The 17,341-nt window shown below is 39.7% G+C and overlaps 1 protein-coding gene across 2 annotated transcripts; it reads left to right on the top strand.

Moving 5' to 3' along the window:
• The first annotated feature begins 2,417 nt into the window (after positions 1-2,417).
• Positions 2,418-16,386, top strand: LOC127167076 (rho GTPase-activating protein 40). Of its 2 annotated transcripts, none has more exons than XM_051112909.1 (15): positions 2,418-3,424; positions 8,099-8,289; positions 8,372-8,592; positions 10,004-10,082; positions 10,757-10,908; positions 11,050-11,215; positions 11,301-11,392; positions 12,117-12,194; positions 12,537-12,696; positions 12,963-13,045; positions 13,664-13,873; positions 13,959-14,102; positions 14,768-14,913; positions 15,003-15,058; positions 16,209-16,386. In XM_051112909.1, exons 1-15 carry the CDS (start codon positions 3,216-3,218, stop codon positions 16,310-16,312), a joined length of 2,091 nt encoding a protein of 696 aa, XP_050968866.1. In that variant the 5' UTR covers positions 2,418-3,215; the 3' UTR covers positions 16,313-16,386. The 2 variants fall into 2 exon arrangements, with proteins under 2 accessions (XP_050968866.1, XP_050968867.1); XM_051112910.1 differs by having other exon boundaries at positions 2,420-3,424; positions 14,771-14,913.
• The last annotated feature ends 955 nt before the right edge of the window (positions 16,387-17,341 follow it).

Consider the following 17,341-nt stretch of genomic DNA (forward strand, 5'->3'; position numbering starts at 1 on the left):
GGCTGCGGCTCACAGGTTGCTCTTTCATACCTCACGAGATTCGATGCTACTGTTTCTGCTAAAATTCCTTTGAAGAAACAGACACAAATGTATCACCCGCTGTCGTTTGTGACACGATGTATCGTGCGGCTTGTCAAATCTGACAGATCTGACTGAAGTCTGTATTTGCTTTCCTTTGAATCTCATCGATTTCTAATAGGTAACTGTCTTTTTTGTTTTGGTGATTATTGATGTTCTATCTCACCCTGCAGCCCACTGAACACTGTAGGACGGGCTGTAGAACATGAAGCTCATGTGGGCAGGAGACGACGCTCAACTGAGAACAATTACATAAATGTACTTCTCACAAGCTGTTTAATCAGAATGTGCAAACGATTAGAACCGATTCTCCCAATATCAGATGATCTGCTCATGTAAAGGAATTACAAGAGAAACATCAGAGACAAAAAACATATTTCAATGAAAGTGAGACCCTGGAGCACAAAACCAGTCGTAAGAGTAATTTTTTTTTTTTAAATTGAGATTTATACACTATATAAAAGTGTAACAAATAAGCTTTCCATTGATGTATGATATGATAGGACAACATTTGGCTGAGATACAACTATTTGAAAATCTGGAATCTGAGGGTGCAAAAAAAAACATTTAATATTGAGAAAATCACCTTTAAATTTGTCCAAATGAAGTTCTTAGCAATGCATATTACAAATCAAAAATGAAGTTTTGATATATTTACAGTAGGAAATGTACAAAATATCTTCATGGAACATGATCTTTACTTAACATCCTAATGATTTTTGGCATAAAAGAAAAATGTATAATTTTGACCCATACAATGTATTTATGGCTATTGCTGCAAATATACCCGTGATACTTATGACTGGTTTTGTGCTCCAGGGTCACAAATAAAAGAAAACATCTCAATACTAATGTTTTGCTGTAGGATCATATCTTTTTGTTTTTTTGAAGGTTTAAAAAAAAATCAGAAAAAGCAGTCACCGGGACAGTACCCTTTCACAAGAAACACCTCTGTACCTTATTTACCCCTGAAAGCTGCATTTCAGTAGCTAAAGTGCAGATATCACTATCTAAATGCTACATATTAGTACATTTTGAAAGTGACAGCTTTTGTATCTTTTATTCTTAAAGGGAACGACTGAGTATGTTTAACAAGAAAATACTGTTTCCGTCTACTTACGTTTGTTTGTAATTATTTAATTACATTTACTAGGAATTCCTGAGGCATAAAAGGATAGAAGTGAAATGTCAGGTGTGTTTGAGAGTGTTGGTCCTGTGAGAGTGCAGATGTCTCTGGATTATCCCGCATTATCCTGCTGGTTAGGGAACAGTGACCTGTGTTGTTTGTGTTCATGTTGTCATGATGTGTGTCAGTCTGTCATGTCTGGATTATTTTAAGGGCCTGATGTGAACTCAGAGATGGTGGAACGTGGATGAGACGAGTGATGGGATTAAACAAACTCAACTGAGCTGCAAAGAAACTAGATTGATAATAATATTTGATGAATACTTTCAGCTGCTAATATGGTTGTAATAACACATTTGAGAGTATTTGCATCTCTCATCTCTCATATTTTCCTCTCAGATTCAGCGGAGAGCTGCAGATGAGTCACTAACTAGCCGCAGTAAAGTAGTTTAGTCAGTTGTTTGCCATCTGTGGGCTGTTTTTTGTGCGTCGCAGCAGGCGTCTGTCTCTCTGAAGCAGCTTTCACACAAGAGTCTGAATCTGGAGAAACTGCCAAACAGAAGATCAGCACAATGTCAGTCTGTGTGTGTTTGTGTGTTTGTGTCTCACGTGCCACGCTGATAATTGGCTTCAAACCTCAGCCGATCTGTGCTGCTGTAAGACGGATGAGACGCTCACCTCAATCTCAGACCACAGAGTAAGAGGTCTGCAGAGGTGAAAGCTGATGTTTTTGTTCAGTTAACTGCATACAGTGATTATATGAGCTTTTATTATTGTCTGTAAGGCTTTTGCACTAAGCAGTTTGGTGTGTTTTCAGAGTGTAAATTCCACATTGAGGCGACAGACGTTTTGAAACTGGAATCTAATTCTTGATGATTGTGGTAGATGCCAAAGCTTCCGATCATGTACAACATGGTTCAGATTTTTGGAAATTGAATAGAAGCTATTTACAGCACAAAAAAGAGAAAGTAAAAAATGAAAGTATTCAAGAGAAGTATTGTTATTGTTGTATTGAGTCTCTTCTGCTCACCAAGGCTGCATTTATTTGATCAAATAATACATCAAAAATTGTGAAATGTTATTCTATTTTAAAATAGCTGTTTTCTATGTGACACTATATTGAACTGTAATTGATTTCTGTGATGCGCAGCTGAATTTTCAGCATCATTACTCCAGTCTTCAGTGTCACACGATCCTTCAGAAATCATTCTAATATGCTGATTTGCTGCTCAACTAACATTTATGATTATTAGCAATGAAAACAGCTGTGCAGCCCAATATTTTTGTGGAAACTGTCATACATTTTATTTTTCAGGATTCACAGATGAATAGAATATTCAAAAGAACAGCATTTTGTAACATTATAAATGCCTTTACTGACACTTCCGGACAATTTAATGCATCCCTGATGAATAAAAGTATTAATTTCTTTAACAATCTTACTGACCCCAAACTTTGAACATTAGTGTTTGATACTCATATGCACAGATCAGTAACCACAACAATATTTTCCATTGGGAAAAGCAGGATTTCTAGTGCTTTTGGACTGTTACATATCCTATTTTGGCAATCAGGGAAGAAAGGGTTCGTCTGATTAGCTGAAGTAGATGTGTGTCACAAGTCTGTTAATCCCCGCAAACTATTCCTTCAAACAAAGAGCTCAGTTTTTCTGAAGATTGTGCAAATCCGAGCAATCAGGTTATGATCCTGAGCTGTGAACGTCTCGGTTTGAGCTCAGTTGAGCTGGAGAAGGTCCAGGAGCATTGGCGGTGATTCATTCTGGAGGTTTTTCTGTTCAGTTTGATTCTGGAAGTACTGCTTTCAGGCTGGAAGTAGCTAAATCAGGCACTATGCTTAGTTGAAGTTTGCAAAGCTAGCTAAGAAGCGAGTTCCTTCTGCAGATATTTGTCTGTTAGTAGAGAGCGTTCGCCCACATCTCGTCCTCCGCTTCCCGTGTTGCGGCATTGGCCCAGGCACGCTGCCCTCCTCCGTCCCCTCTTCCTGTGGCAGGATGCTGGGCTGCGCTGACGTTCCTGTGCGGAGCGTTCTGGCTCTGATGTGTTTACACGCCGAGGAGCTCACAGGCTCTCGACGCGGCCAGCTGCTGCTTCCTGCCCTCCGCGGGACCAGCGGCACCAAGAACCAGACCAGGATGCCGTGGGGGAAAAGCATGGGTCAGTCGCGGCTGCTGGGCAAAACGGCTGGACGCGCTCCTGCCAGGTAGGAGTGACGGAGTCTACGGGTCACTGGACAGGGCTGGGTGATATGGCAAAAAAATAAATAAATCTTGACCTTTTCAGAACATTCAACCAATTCCAGATTTCGATTTCAATTTGTTTTAACATTTTACTTGTCAACTAAACTACATAACTACGACATGATTCAAGTAACAACATTCTCTTTATTAATCATCTAATGACGTTCAACATGGTGTGAAACTAATTCATTTGTTAAATATCTTTACACAAAAGATGCATGAAATTTGAAGGCAAATATTGTATTATGTATAATAATGTAAATATTTTCTATAGTATTTCATGGGCAAAATATAGACATTCCGTTTTAGAGGTCAACTCAATTATTTAAGGCATTTTAAATTCAAAATGACTAAAATTATATGAGCAGTAGATTGTTATTAACAGTAAATGTTTTGTAAAAAATAGCAAACAATCATATTTTCTAGCATATTATTATTATTGGAAAACTGTCAATGTGTCAAAGTGCTCATTTTTATTCAAAACTGTGATTCCTCGACTTACCAAAAATAAAATCACAGCAAAACATTACATTCAATAAAATCTGAAAAAATCGCCCAGCCCTAACTGAATGTCAGTCTACTAGTTAACCTGATTATTATCACACTGTATGTTACTAACATGTGGGCATGAAATGAGAGTCTGAACCGAATCTCCACATTTGGTTTTGGAAACAGGTTAAACGTTACAGAAATGTTATAATAATAGTAGGACTATGGATCGAACACTGCGTGACTCATTTTCTTGCGTAACAAGTAAACCTGGTTGGCGGTTCACATTACTTAACTGTGGAACTGCAAACTATAAGAAGCTTTCCAGTTGCAATCTGGATTAAGACTGTAAGCAAGACGCTGTCAGTGAGTGTGAAGCAGATTACGGGAGATCCGTCAGTCGAGCTGCTGAAGAGAAACTAAAGCTAGCGATGCTAACTTTCTCAGTCGTGTGACTCTAGCTCAGGTGTTTTCAAATTGTGCAGCTTTTCCAATCACAATTTTGTTCAGAGAGCTATTTTGTGTTTTTGTGATGTTGTGAAAAAAAAAACTCATATTAAACGTAGAATTTTAAGTGTGCAAAGCCATGTAATCTCTGTGAGCCAAATCATTTTAGTGAATCTATTTGTTCTGATGTTCATACAAATGAATTCACTGGTTGATTCATAGATTCATTTGTACTGAAATATTTAGTGCTGCTGTTTGTTAGTAGACCCTCAGCTCGATTATATCGACTGGGATATTTCTAGTCTGTTGTGTTTAGTGTACATGTATCAATTCAGATGGTGTTTTTTACTGCTGTGACTGTAAAGTAAATAATATCATTAAGAACATAATGTCTATAATGCATGAAGTAGCTGTATAATAGCGCAGCTGATTGCTGACTGTAGTTGAATTGTTGTGAGTAGTGTAGTGGTGGCATAACCTTTAGCGTTCATTCTGTGCTTTTGTTCCCTCGCTCTATAAAAGTCACCTTATTGTGGCGTGTCGTATGAAACAACAATGAATCTCAACATGTGGAGGAGGGGGATTTCAGGTTTAAAAATAATCTGACCATTCTTCCGGCATGAGGACCTGAAGCAAAAAACAAGCCTGATTGTCTTCATTCCATCAGCAGACGAGAAGAGAGCTTGGTGCTTGGTTCAGATGACACACATGTGTCTGTATTTAATGTCTCTTGTGTTTAGAGCATTTCTCTAGTTTTATTGCACATTTAATCACTATGGAGAGAGAACTAGCAGCTGAGATTGAACAGAACAATGAAATGTGTATCTGCGTCATTCAGCTTCCTGTTAGCCTTAGCCAGGAGATTCTTTAAGTGCACTATTGACAGATTTAATGAGTGATGAAAGACCTGTGTCCGCCTCGCTGTTCGTTAAAGACACAAGAATGTCTGACATCTAAACACACACGTCTGTGTTCTTTTGTTCATCGGTGTCAGTATTTTAGGCTAACATTTACATTGATGTATTTGCATACGCTTTTATCCAAATGGACCCGCACTGCATTCAGACTGCACATTTGATCAGTTCCTCCTTTCCCTGAGAATCAAACCCATGACTCTGATCTACAGGAATGCTGTATGTGTTTGTGCGTTTATTTTTGGTACTGCATGGTTTTTAAATGGAAAATATTGCATGTAGTAAATATTGCATTGCAATAGTAAATACAGCATTTGTCAACCGGTATCAGCTCATAAATAATGCATGAATAGCAGTTTTTGAGAGATTGTTTTAGAGAGTTCAGTGTTGTCCATCTCCACAACAGAAGGTTTAATTCAGAAATGTATACACATCCTGCTTGTTTTGTGTCTGTTTATGACGTATTTTGGCTAATGTGATGTTTTTCTGCCGATATGACTAGTGTTCTTAGCTCTGCTTAACTCTGTTCCATCATTTCAATTTGCAGATTTCCACAGGTTTAAATCTTTGGAAATCTTTAGAATTGAAATGATGCAAAAAGTGTTAAGTGTTAGAAAATGCAACTGGCTGTTGGCAAATAAATGCTGTTAAATCAGTGTGTTTGTAGCAACGGTGTCCTTAACAAATGAAAACGACTGCTTAAACAAGAGTGAAACGATCTGACGTCCTGACACCTGAATGGAAGAAGCTGCTTGATCTGACAGGAGATGAAACCTGATCCGGCCCTGAAAGTCTTGAGGAGTTTGACCTGCTGATGCTCTTCGTGCTGCCTGATCTTTATTATTGAGACCTTTGTTTTGACGAGTCACATGTAGGTTAGAGTTTAAAGATTATTCCCATCACATCTATTTATGGTTTGTTTATGTGTCAGATTATGAATGGCATGTAGTGTGTGTTCATGAGCGGCAGGGTGTGCCCTAGATAAGCAGGTTTAGGTGACAGTGATGTGGTGTTGCTGGTTTCCCTCCCATCCCGACACACACACACACACACACACACACACACACACACACACATGCACATAGACTCAGATACAAGCACTGCATCAGAGCAGTGAGCAATAGACGAGACGCCAATGAGCAACTGATGTAAGGAACTGAAGACACATCCATATGCATCTTCTGTTTGATGGACATTTCTACACTCAAAACTGGAAAAGTGGAGCATAAAAACCAGCAAATCTATCGGAGGAAAAGAGATGTGATGAGCAAACGTGTGTCAGAGGAATATTCAAACAGAGGAGTATTATTATTATTATTCATCTGCACTGATTGATCAGCAGGACTGTGAGTGAGAATGTATTGTTTGGATATAAAACCGCGTTTGGTGCGATCGAAACCCGTCCTGCACGGGAATCTGTGTCGACCGAGGCGCTTCCTTCACCATCCGCACGAGCAACACTCAACTAGACAAACCCAAAACAAAACTCAACTGATTACCAGGTAAAGTCCTAAACCGCCTCTGAGACCAAGAACATGGTTTACCGTGAATACGCTCACAACGAGTCCGTAATCAATGATTGTAATAGTATCTCTGCACAACTACTGTCAGATCAATGCATCGCACCGCAAAAATGAGTTCTTCGTCAGTATCTTTTTTTTCCAGTCTAAATATCTGCCAATGGAGTCTGAAAAGTAAACTTGTTTTCCCCTTGAAATGTGATTTTTATGACTCCGTAGACCTCGGTCAGGACTGAAGTACAGTGCGTTTGATGGATTGTTCTGTTGTTTAACAACATACCGACTGTTCAGCTGACAAAATGTTTTTCATTACACAAAAACTCCAGAAAATAGTGTTTAAACTTGTGAGTTGTGAAAATTCCATGATCTAAAGTCTATATCTGTTTCTCACCGCCTTGTTTTCATCTATGTTAATTTCATTATGGCGCCTGATCTGATTTAGGTCTGTTGGCATTTATTTGTTTAGAAACTTATTTGAATACATTTCTCAGAAACACTTCTTATCTTCTGTCACTTTGCATCTCCAGTAAATGGATCTTGATTGAAGAATGATTAGATGTTGGAAAGACTGGAACACACGACAAAAATACTGAGGAGGAACAGCACTGTTGTCAAAGCAGACAATTAATTAGTCTGTCGTTTGGTTTGGTTTGATTTTAGTTTCTGCTAATTTGCCTGTTAACAGAAGTGGCTGTTCTCAGTTCTCAGATCATCAGAATGGATCATCCTCAATCTACAGAACAGATATGAATAGAACAGCATGTTCTGTTTTTTAGTGAATACTGTGTACAATAAGTTCTTTCCTCTGTATCTCCATTAAAAGTTGCAGGACAACTTAAAAAACATCACATTTGCTTCTACAGATGTTGTGTTTTGTATATCTGACATGTTGTGAGATGAGTTTAACACGCTGCTGAAGTCGACTGACACGTTTCATTCAGTGTCCAAGAGGTTTCAGCATTGATTTAATCAGTGCAGTTTAACAGAAACCGGTCTGACCAGCCGTCCCTCACTGATGTCCACTTAGTAGCTGCCACCAGAAACTCATTAGCACGTCAATTAAACAAATGGCTGTTTGTTGGACCTGTAAAACAGACCAGAAAGTAGTTTGAGTTTCGATCTCTTGTGTGGAAGACATGTCATTCACATGCTTCAGAGATCTGATGCTCAGCCTGAGATCAAATCTCTATTTTTGTCCCATATGAACCTCCAGACTGATGCTTCTTTGTCACCATCTTCATCTTCTTCCTCTTCCTGTGCGTTTCAGGGACTGCAGCCTCACCGCGATGAATGTTGAGTCCTGGGCGGACCCTCGGGACCCGCAGCCGGACTCACCTGACCTCCCGACCCCGCAGCAGCCCGACAGGTTGTGTCTGGAGTCCTTCTGGAGTGAAGTGGAGACCATACGGAGCGACTCGGAGCCGGACAGCAGCAGGCGAGATTCCCGACAGTCTGAAGGTGAGACCGAGACGCATAACGCTGTCAGATCACGCAGAGACACGTGCCGATGGACTGACCGGAGTGTGTGTGTGTGTGTCAGACGGCGAGCAGGAGGAGCTCTGGCTGCAGGATGCTGGTTTGTCTCCACTGGTAACAGGTGAAGAAGAGGACGTCGATAAAGCGGTCCTGTTGTCGACTCTCACTAAGACTCAAGCGGCGGCGGTTCAGAGACGCATCGACTCATACACCTGCTCGCTACGCAAGAGGAACAAAACGCCACCGCGACACGTCAGAGACATCTTTGCTTCCCCCATTGCTCAGGTAACAGCACACCTGTGTGCAGTGTTGGGGGTAACGCATTACACGAGTTACGTAATCAGATTACTTTTTCAAGTAACTAATAAAGTAATGCATTTACTTTTTTTAACATTTATTGATTAAAAGCTCTCCTTTCCCCTTGTTGAGAGAAATCAGGAGTACTTTACTTTAGTTCTAGAATAAATGTGCACATGCATTAATTCCTCTCACTCACAAAAAAACAGGTTCAGTATTCCTCAAAATGAATCAAAGCAGTGAAATGCAACTCAGAATATGATGCAAACCTGCAATACTTTAATATGTTATATTATACAAATATCCTTTATGTATTTAATCCCATTTTATTAACCAGTGTCTTTGCTGCTGACTTTCACTGATCCAATTCAAACCCTACAAATAAGCAAAAATGACTCAAGATAAAGTAACATTTGTTCTTCTTTATTTTTTATTGCTTAAGAGTGTTGAACTTTCTTCTGCGTTCTGCTGCAAAGACAAGAAATTTACTTTTCCTCCAGCCTGAGGCTTATGGTGTGAAAGAGCTTTTACATTTGCCAAAAATAAAATATTTTATATTAAAACACACAAGCAAGCCCTGACCAGATTTAAAAAGTAACACAAAAGTAACATAACAAATTACTTTCCACAAAAAGTAACTAAGTAACATAATTAGTTACTTTTTTTTACGGAGTAACACAATATTGTAATGCATTACTTTTAAAAGTAACTTTTCCTAAAACTGCCTGTGTGTGTGTGTGTGTGTGTGTCTTCATAAACATATTTTGGATCACATTAAGAGGCCTTTCACACGGAACACATTTTTCCATTTCATTGCATTACATGCACTTGAAGAAAAACGAATGACCACTGCATTCGTGTCTTGTGTCTTTCACAGCGTGTCACACATTACACGGCATTCTGAAAACACAGAGCTCAAGTTATAGCAGAAATAGTTCCGCTTTTAAAAACATGTCTCAAGGCCCTGTGTTTATTTTCATTCCACTGAGTCTGCATCATGATCATCCCACGTTTTTTAACACAAAAATCCACTCTGTGAGTGGTTACTGTTTTAGCTTTTTAACATATAATAAAACTATGATTTGATCTCTTAAATAAAGAGATGCACAGCTGACATGTGTCCGGCATGTGTAAGATCAACTAAAAGGTGTTTATGGTTGTATGATGACAGAAGAACAGTACGTGTGTGGGGGAACAGTCAGTCGTGGCATTTGTAAAGGCCTGTATGTGTTCGTGCTCCACAACACACAATAGCACACTCACGTCATGTCAGATCATATCAGTGCATCTGTATAAAGGCTTGAGTTCTGTTCATCACACACACACAGATTACACATCTCTCGTGTGTGTGTGTGTGTGTGTGTGTGTGTGTGAGTCTAACTAATTGTTTTCTATTCAGTCAGCAGTTCCTGAGACACACAACAGCGAACCTGACACACACAGAAACATGGAGAGTGTGACAAAGACGCAACGATCAGGTACACACACACACACACACACACATTCTTTTCTATTGGCTGCTAATAAGATAATAAGAACCCTGGTAACCAACCACAACACCAGCTGTTTTGCAGAGACAGAGTGTGATTATTTGTGAAGATCTCATTCTGATTCCATTTAGAAGGAAACTAAATGTAGGATGTGATGTTCAAGAATCACTACAGCGGTGGCTCTCAATCCTGGTGCTGGAGATCCTCCAACACCGCTGCACGTTTGTGACGTCTCTCTCATCTGACACACACGTTTGAGGTCCTCAAGTCTTTACTAATAAGCTGATAGTGGAATGAAGTGTGTGTGATTTGGGAGACATCTAAATGTGCAGTGTTGGGATTGAGAACCAGCGCAGTCTGTTCATTATTCAGTGATATTTTCAGCTGCAGATCTTCACCTGTCACATCTATTAATATAAGAGCGTATGTGTGTTTAATAACATTCAAATGCTTCAGATTCAGAGAGACGAGCAGTGATTAGATGTGAACTCTATTCTGCAGCAGCGCGTGTGAATGCAGCACGTGCCCTTTGAACACAAGATGCAATTTCCTGCCTTTTCACATGGAAATCGTATTCAAATGGATCAGATAGTGAACGCTTCCCGCTGTCAATGGAAATAGCCGTTAACAGCGTCTGTGTGTGTGTGTGTGTGTGTGTGTAGCTGTGAGTGGTCAGGAGACTCAAGGGCTGCAGATGGACGAGATTTTTATCACAGACGTGGCGTATTGTGAACAAGCGGCCATCTTACTGAAACAAGCCAAACTACCACAGAACAACAGCAGCCAGTGCAGGAGAGACGACGGAGCGCTGCCGGTGAGACTCCACTGTCTGTCTGCCTGTCTACACTTACACACCATAGCAACACTCACTGTCTGCCTCTGCACTGATTGGCTGATGCTCATAATCCCAAATGAAAATGATAATAAAATCAAACCTCCGTCTGTCTGCCTGCAGCGGGTCATCTGTCCGCAGTGCCGGTTGGGAGTGACGCGGGTGCTGGATCTTTCCCATCAGGACATGAAGAAGGTTCGTCAGCTGGCTCTGATTGACATGACGGCGCTCTGTGACCTGCTGGGGCTCGAGGTCAAACGACACAAAACCTGCAAACGGAAAATCCCTGGTGAGCTTCCTGTCACATGACCACACTCATTCACATCTGTGTGACCAATAATCAGAATTCTGTCCGACGTCTTCCTGTTTGTCAGAGAGCTGTTTGTTCGGCGTTCCCCTCGCCTCACTGGTGGAGAGCGATCAGAAGATCAAACCCCACACTCAGATCCCACTCTTCCTCCAAACAGTACGTCACGACACCATCATCTCCTTGTGCACCGATTTAGTAATTTGCGACCCTGGACCACAAAACCAGTCATAAAGGTCACTTTTTTAAAACTGAGATTTATACATCATCTGAAAGCTGAATAAAGCTTTCCAAATCTGAGGGTGCAAAAAAATCTAAACACTGAGAAAATCACCTTTAATAAAGTTGTCCAAATGAAGTTCATAGCAATGCATATTACTAATCAAAAATTAAGTCGAAAATTAATTTACAAAGTAGCTTTATGGAACATGATTTTACTTAATATTCTAATGATTTTTGGCATAAAAAAACAATAATTTTGACCCATACAATGGATTTTTGGCTATTGCTACAAATATACCCGTGATACTTAAGACTGGTTTTGTGCTCCAGGGTCACATTTCACCCTCTTATTATAATGCTACTTTAAAAATCAGCATGGAATATAAATTTACCAAACTTATTTAATCTAATTGTACGGCATGCAATCTATGTGTTTCATATTTGAAAAATGCTTTGACTGTGTAATGTTGTAACTGGATCTTCCAGTGAAAACAACTTCAGTGCTTTTTCAGTGCATTTTTTCTTTTGCAATAATCTGTCTTGGATGTACATCACAATACAGAAGAAAAGATCTGACACTTGTTTAGTTTCATCTGACGTTCAAATTTGTAACTAGGACTCTTGGATAGTTTGTCTGATTGTTTTCTTATTTCTATTTCAGCTTCTGTCATTTCTGGAGAAGAAGGGTCTCGATTCTGAAGGGATTCTGCGGGTTCCAGGGTCTCAGTCCAGAATCAAAGTAACATAAAACTTTACAATAAATAAGTACCAAAAGTACCTTGGCAGTACCATGGTATCCACACCATAAAGGCTGCTTCACATGCAGGCAGTGGAATGGGCTAAAACGCAATGTCACTTTTTGAAGTTGAACTTGAGTGCTGCATGTAGACACTGTAAAAAATGCAGGACAAAAGTGCAGCAGTCAAACATGCCTAGAAAATCAATGGGAAAGTAGCGCGGTAGAATGGAAAGACGAAAGGCTGCGTATTATACCATGGTACCGCCACAGTATTTTTGTGCATCACATATGAAGAGGCGCTGTGAGAGTTTGTTTTGCTCACAGTCATTGTGTTGGTCGTAGGTGCTGCAGCAGAAGCTGGAGAACTCGTTTTACAGCAGTTCGTTCAGCTGGGACGAGGTCAGTCCGAATGACGCCGCCGCTCTGCTCAAGAAGTTCATCCGTGAACTCCCGGCGCCGCTGCTGACCGCCGAACACCTCAACACCTTCAGCGCCGTCAGAGGTGTGTGTGGGGATGACCGCGGGTCTCAATGAGGTCCTGTATGTCGTATAGCGTGTTGTGTATCTACATTGCAGTAGCTGGATCTTCATCAGAAGAAAAGACCAAAATGCTTACTAATTTATGGACGAACAGATTTTGTCAGTGATCATGTACATGAACTTACGTTGTCCTGGTGTGATAATATTGGTATTGTGTCATCAAAAGTTGGTTTCTGATATACTGAAGAGTCTTTCTGAGAAGAATCATGTTTTAATTGTTTCCTACAGATATTGCAGACCTGAAGCAGAAGCTGCACATGTTGAATCTTCTTGTTTTGCTGCTGCCAGAACCCAACAGAAACACACTGAAGGTACAAACCACACACACACACACACACACACACATACGCCTGTCGACATGTGTCATAGACGTGACTCATCAGCACCGTTACATAAGAGAAATTCATTAACACACTGAACGTTTGCTGTGTGTGTGTGTGTGTGTAAGTGAACGTCTTTCACACAAAAGTTTCACTCAAGCGTAACGCGGCTCACGGTCGGCCGTTTATATAACTGTGTCTCTTTGTGTTGAAGTCGTGCTGTTGATGAATGTTAAAAGTCACATGAAACGCTCTTCACAACCCAGTTCACTTCGAGGGAGTGTTCAGCCAGAAATCATCATTCTGTCATCATTTACTCTCCCTCGTGTCACTTACTCCTGCGGAACACAAAAGGAGATATTTTGAAGAGCGCTGGGAACCAAACAACACTGCAGCCCACTGACTTTCACTGCACGGACAACAAACTCTGAGACGTTTCTCAAAATATCTTCTTTTGTGTTCCACAGAAAGAAAGTGTTTATGAAAGGAACAAGAATGGAATCTGACTGGAGTTGACTGTACAGTGTTATAGAGTGATATTTTGAGTTGATGAACTACAGAATGAAAAGCACAAACACTGTCTTGAAGTGTGAATGCGTGTTTCTCCAGGCGCTGTTGGAGTTCCTCAGTAAGGTGGTCTTATGCGAGCGGCGTAACCGCATGAACCTGTGGGCCGTCTCCACCATCATGGCTCCGAACCTCTTCCTGCACAAGGCGGTTCCCAGTAAACTAGCGGTGGACGGGCCAGAGAAGGGCCAGGCCGAGCGGGCGGCCGACATCATGAGGCTCCTCATCCGCTACCAGGATCTGCTGTGGACGGTAAAGAGCGGAAGAAACCTCTGCTGTCGTAGCTTGACCGCATCTTCCCAAAGAGTTCAAGAGTGTCTGATGTGCTCTTCTGCAGGTTCCTAACTTCCTGTTGAGTCAGGTGAGGAAGCTTAACGAGAACAGCAGCCGTCGGTACCAGTTCTACGACAAACGCATCAAACACCTGCTCAGGAAGATCCACACGGACAGCAGAGAAAAACCCGACAAGAACTCCGGCGAGGTGAGAGAGAACAAGACGACGAGCAGATGATCCAGAGTGTTTATTTTGGCCAGATTAAGTGCTAATGTAGATGGAGTCAGGAGGGAAAGAGAGACGAGCGACAGATCGTGAGCGTGAGAGGATGAGCAGATGATGGGATGATCCCTTTAGAGGCTTTAGCCTCAGGAACAGAGATCACGAGACACGCTTACAGGACCTGAGAGAACACACAAAGTGCTTAAAAGCTCGTACTCAACTAGAGGTCGTAACGTGAGCTTGTGTGCTCTGAAACGTCTCTGATGAATCGCCAAACAGAATCATCATCTATTATGAATAAAGACAGACGTGTATGGTGGTCGGGAACTGAAAATGACAAATACTTTTTTTAAGAAAATGTTACAAACTTATATTGCAACATTATTTTCATGGCAGTTACCAAACAAAGTCTCATTCTCCAAAAAATAAGCTTTATCTACATATTTTAATATATAGTATTTTAAAATTACATATATCTGTAATCACAATATATATTAAGAATATATTAATTTTCTTGTTTTTTCTGTTGATTTTGAGGTAAAATGTGGCATGATCTACACTTTTCTCACTAATGATCTTTGGCTCATATTGATCAGTTATTGATAACTTCTTTTCTCCTTGTGTGTGTGTGTGTGTGTGTGTGTGATCAGCAGTGTCGTACTGTAAAGATCCAGCTGGGTGACGTGAGTTTCTCGATGGAGTTTCGTCTCACTATTAATTCTCGTGCCTCAGACCTGATGTCACAGTTTTATAAAGAACTACACACCTCTGACAACAGTAGAGGACTCCTGAAACGGTATGAACACACACACACACACACACACACTAATAAAATACCTATAATGAAAAAATTATTTGATTATTACTATTTTTCCCCTCACTCAGAAATGGTTCAACAACGTACCCAGACTGTGCCATCTATGAAGTGGGTGGAAATATCGGTGAGATATTTTTTGTATATATATATATATATATTTTTTTTTTTTTAAACATGTATCATTACACTGAAAATATGACAAAGCAAGATACAAACCATGGTGATTATAGTTGACTATAACTTAAAAAAAAAAAAGTGTTACTTTAAATAAAATAAATGTTAACTGAAATAAAATATTAAACACTTTAAAATAGATGCCAAAGAAACATTTCTCATTTTTTTAATTTAACTTATAGACATAAAAAATGAACTAATTAAAATGACAAACACAAAACAAAATTACTAAAACTTTAACTAAAATAAAAATGAAAATGGAAAATAAAAAATTAAAACAAATTCAAAATTAAATAAAAAAACTAAAATAGTATTTCAGTGATACAGAAATGAGTATAACTTATATACACATATATATATAACAAATGGATATATGGATGAAGAATAAATCCCCCTCTTTAATTGGGTTTTTTTAGTTTCGTCTGATCACCACACAATGTATAGATGGGACTGCATTTACACTATCAACAAGAAAACAATACTGTAATATTTATATTAATATTATATATGTTAACTGGTTTTGGTTTTGTTAGTTAAATATAAATTCATGTTTGTTTCAGTTAATGCCCATAGTTCAGTTTGATAGGACAGCATTTACACTTTTAACACAAAAACTATAAATGTGACCCTGGAGCACAAAACCAGTCTTAAGTATCACGGGTATATTTGTAGCAATAGCCAAAAATACATTGTATGGGATAAAATTTTTTATTTTTCTTTTATGCCAAAAATCATTAGGATATTAAGTAAAGATCATGTTCCATGAAGATGTTTGTAAATTTCCTACCATAAATATATCAAAATTTAAAACTTGACTAGTAATATGCATTGCTAAGAACTTTATTTGGACAATTTTAAAGGTGCTTTTCACAATATTTAGATTATTTTTTGCACCCTCAGATTCCAGATATTCAAATAGTTGAGTTTCAGCCAAATATTGTTCTGTTCTAACAAACCGTACATCAATGGAAAGCGGATGATGTATAAATCTCAATTTCAAAAAATTGACCCTTATGACTGGTTTTGTGGTCCAGGGTCACATATTTAAATTATAATGTCCATTATGCATGTTAATGTCTAAATCTTGTTTTATGGCTCAGGTGAACATTGTTTGGATCCAGAGACTCATTTGTTCGACCTGTACAACAACAACCCGGGCGGCGAATGGATCATCAAACTGAGATCGTCCAGCAGGGGGCAGTAGAGACACACGAGAGGACAGACACCTTGCGCTCCTTCAGATCTCCGTGGGAGATCTCTGACCCCTTAAGGAGAACCCGAGCATCTGTGAATAAATTCACCGAGAAGCTTTGAGATTGGTCTGACGCCGCGCCGTTAATGATGTCATGAAGCTGGACTTCTGCATTGTATTTGGACTCTTTTGATGTTGTGTTGTGATGGTCTGATGTTGAACGAGCGCTTGAGATTGTCGGATTATTTATTAAGCGCCGGTGCACAGCTGTGTTTGTAGATGTGATGAATGAATGTCTGAGGTGTTGTGCTGTACAGATCCGGAGCCTCGCAGTATTAAACACACGGCGCTTCCTCGGCGTGAGTCTGGACGCCACCGGACACTAAGCTAAACACGCTCGCTCTCCCGCTCTCTCTACTGTCGACTGTTTTGATCCAAATGATTATCTTCAGTACATTTAAATGTTATTGTATTATATTGAAGCACTTCCAAGCTTTTCCACATTTTTCTGATAGAGTTTGTATTTCTTTGACTCTAAACTGATGTTTAAGAAACATTCAGACAGTATTGTGCATCACACACACACACACACACACACACACACACACACTCATTTGTCATTCCAGCAGCTCATATAGTCGTGTCAGAGTCGTGCGAGTGTTAGTGGGATCATGCTGTGTAATAGTGTATAACATCCATCACACACTGTCAGTCTCATCCTGCTCCACACACACACACACACACACACACACACACAGAGAGAGAGTTTATCGTCAGCCTTGGAGAACATCATATTTTTAAGTTGTTTTGCTAATGTTCATCTGACAGTGTCATAATGAAGATGTGAAACTCAAATTAAAGACACACAGTGTCTGCACACTTCAGAAATATTTCTAGTCTGATGATAAACTATTGTTTTGAACAAAACAATCTACAAACGAAGGCTTTGCATTCCCTAAAGATGCAGAGACAGGAAAAAAACACCTATTAACATGCCAAGCAAAAAATATGTTCTAAGAACATTTCACTATTACATTATAT

This window comes from Labeo rohita, chromosome 6, assembly GCF_022985175.1.
Source record: "Labeo rohita strain BAU-BD-2019 chromosome 6, IGBB_LRoh.1.0, whole genome shotgun sequence".
NCBI lineage: Eukaryota > Metazoa > Chordata > Actinopteri > Cypriniformes > Cyprinidae > Labeo > Labeo rohita.

Coding starts and splice junctions, on each gene's coding strand:
- LOC127167076 (XM_051112909.1), top strand. CDS start 3,216: ATGCTGGGCTGCGCTGACGTTCCTGTGCGGAGCGTTCTGGCTCTGATG. Junction 8,290..8,371: donor AGATTCCCGACAGTCTGAAG/GTGAGACCGAGA, acceptor TGTGTGTGTCAG/ACGGCGAGCAGGAGGAGCTC. Junction 14,103..14,767: donor CCGACAAGAACTCCGGCGAG/GTGAGAGAGAAC, acceptor GTGTGTGATCAG/CAGTGTCGTACTGTAAAGAT.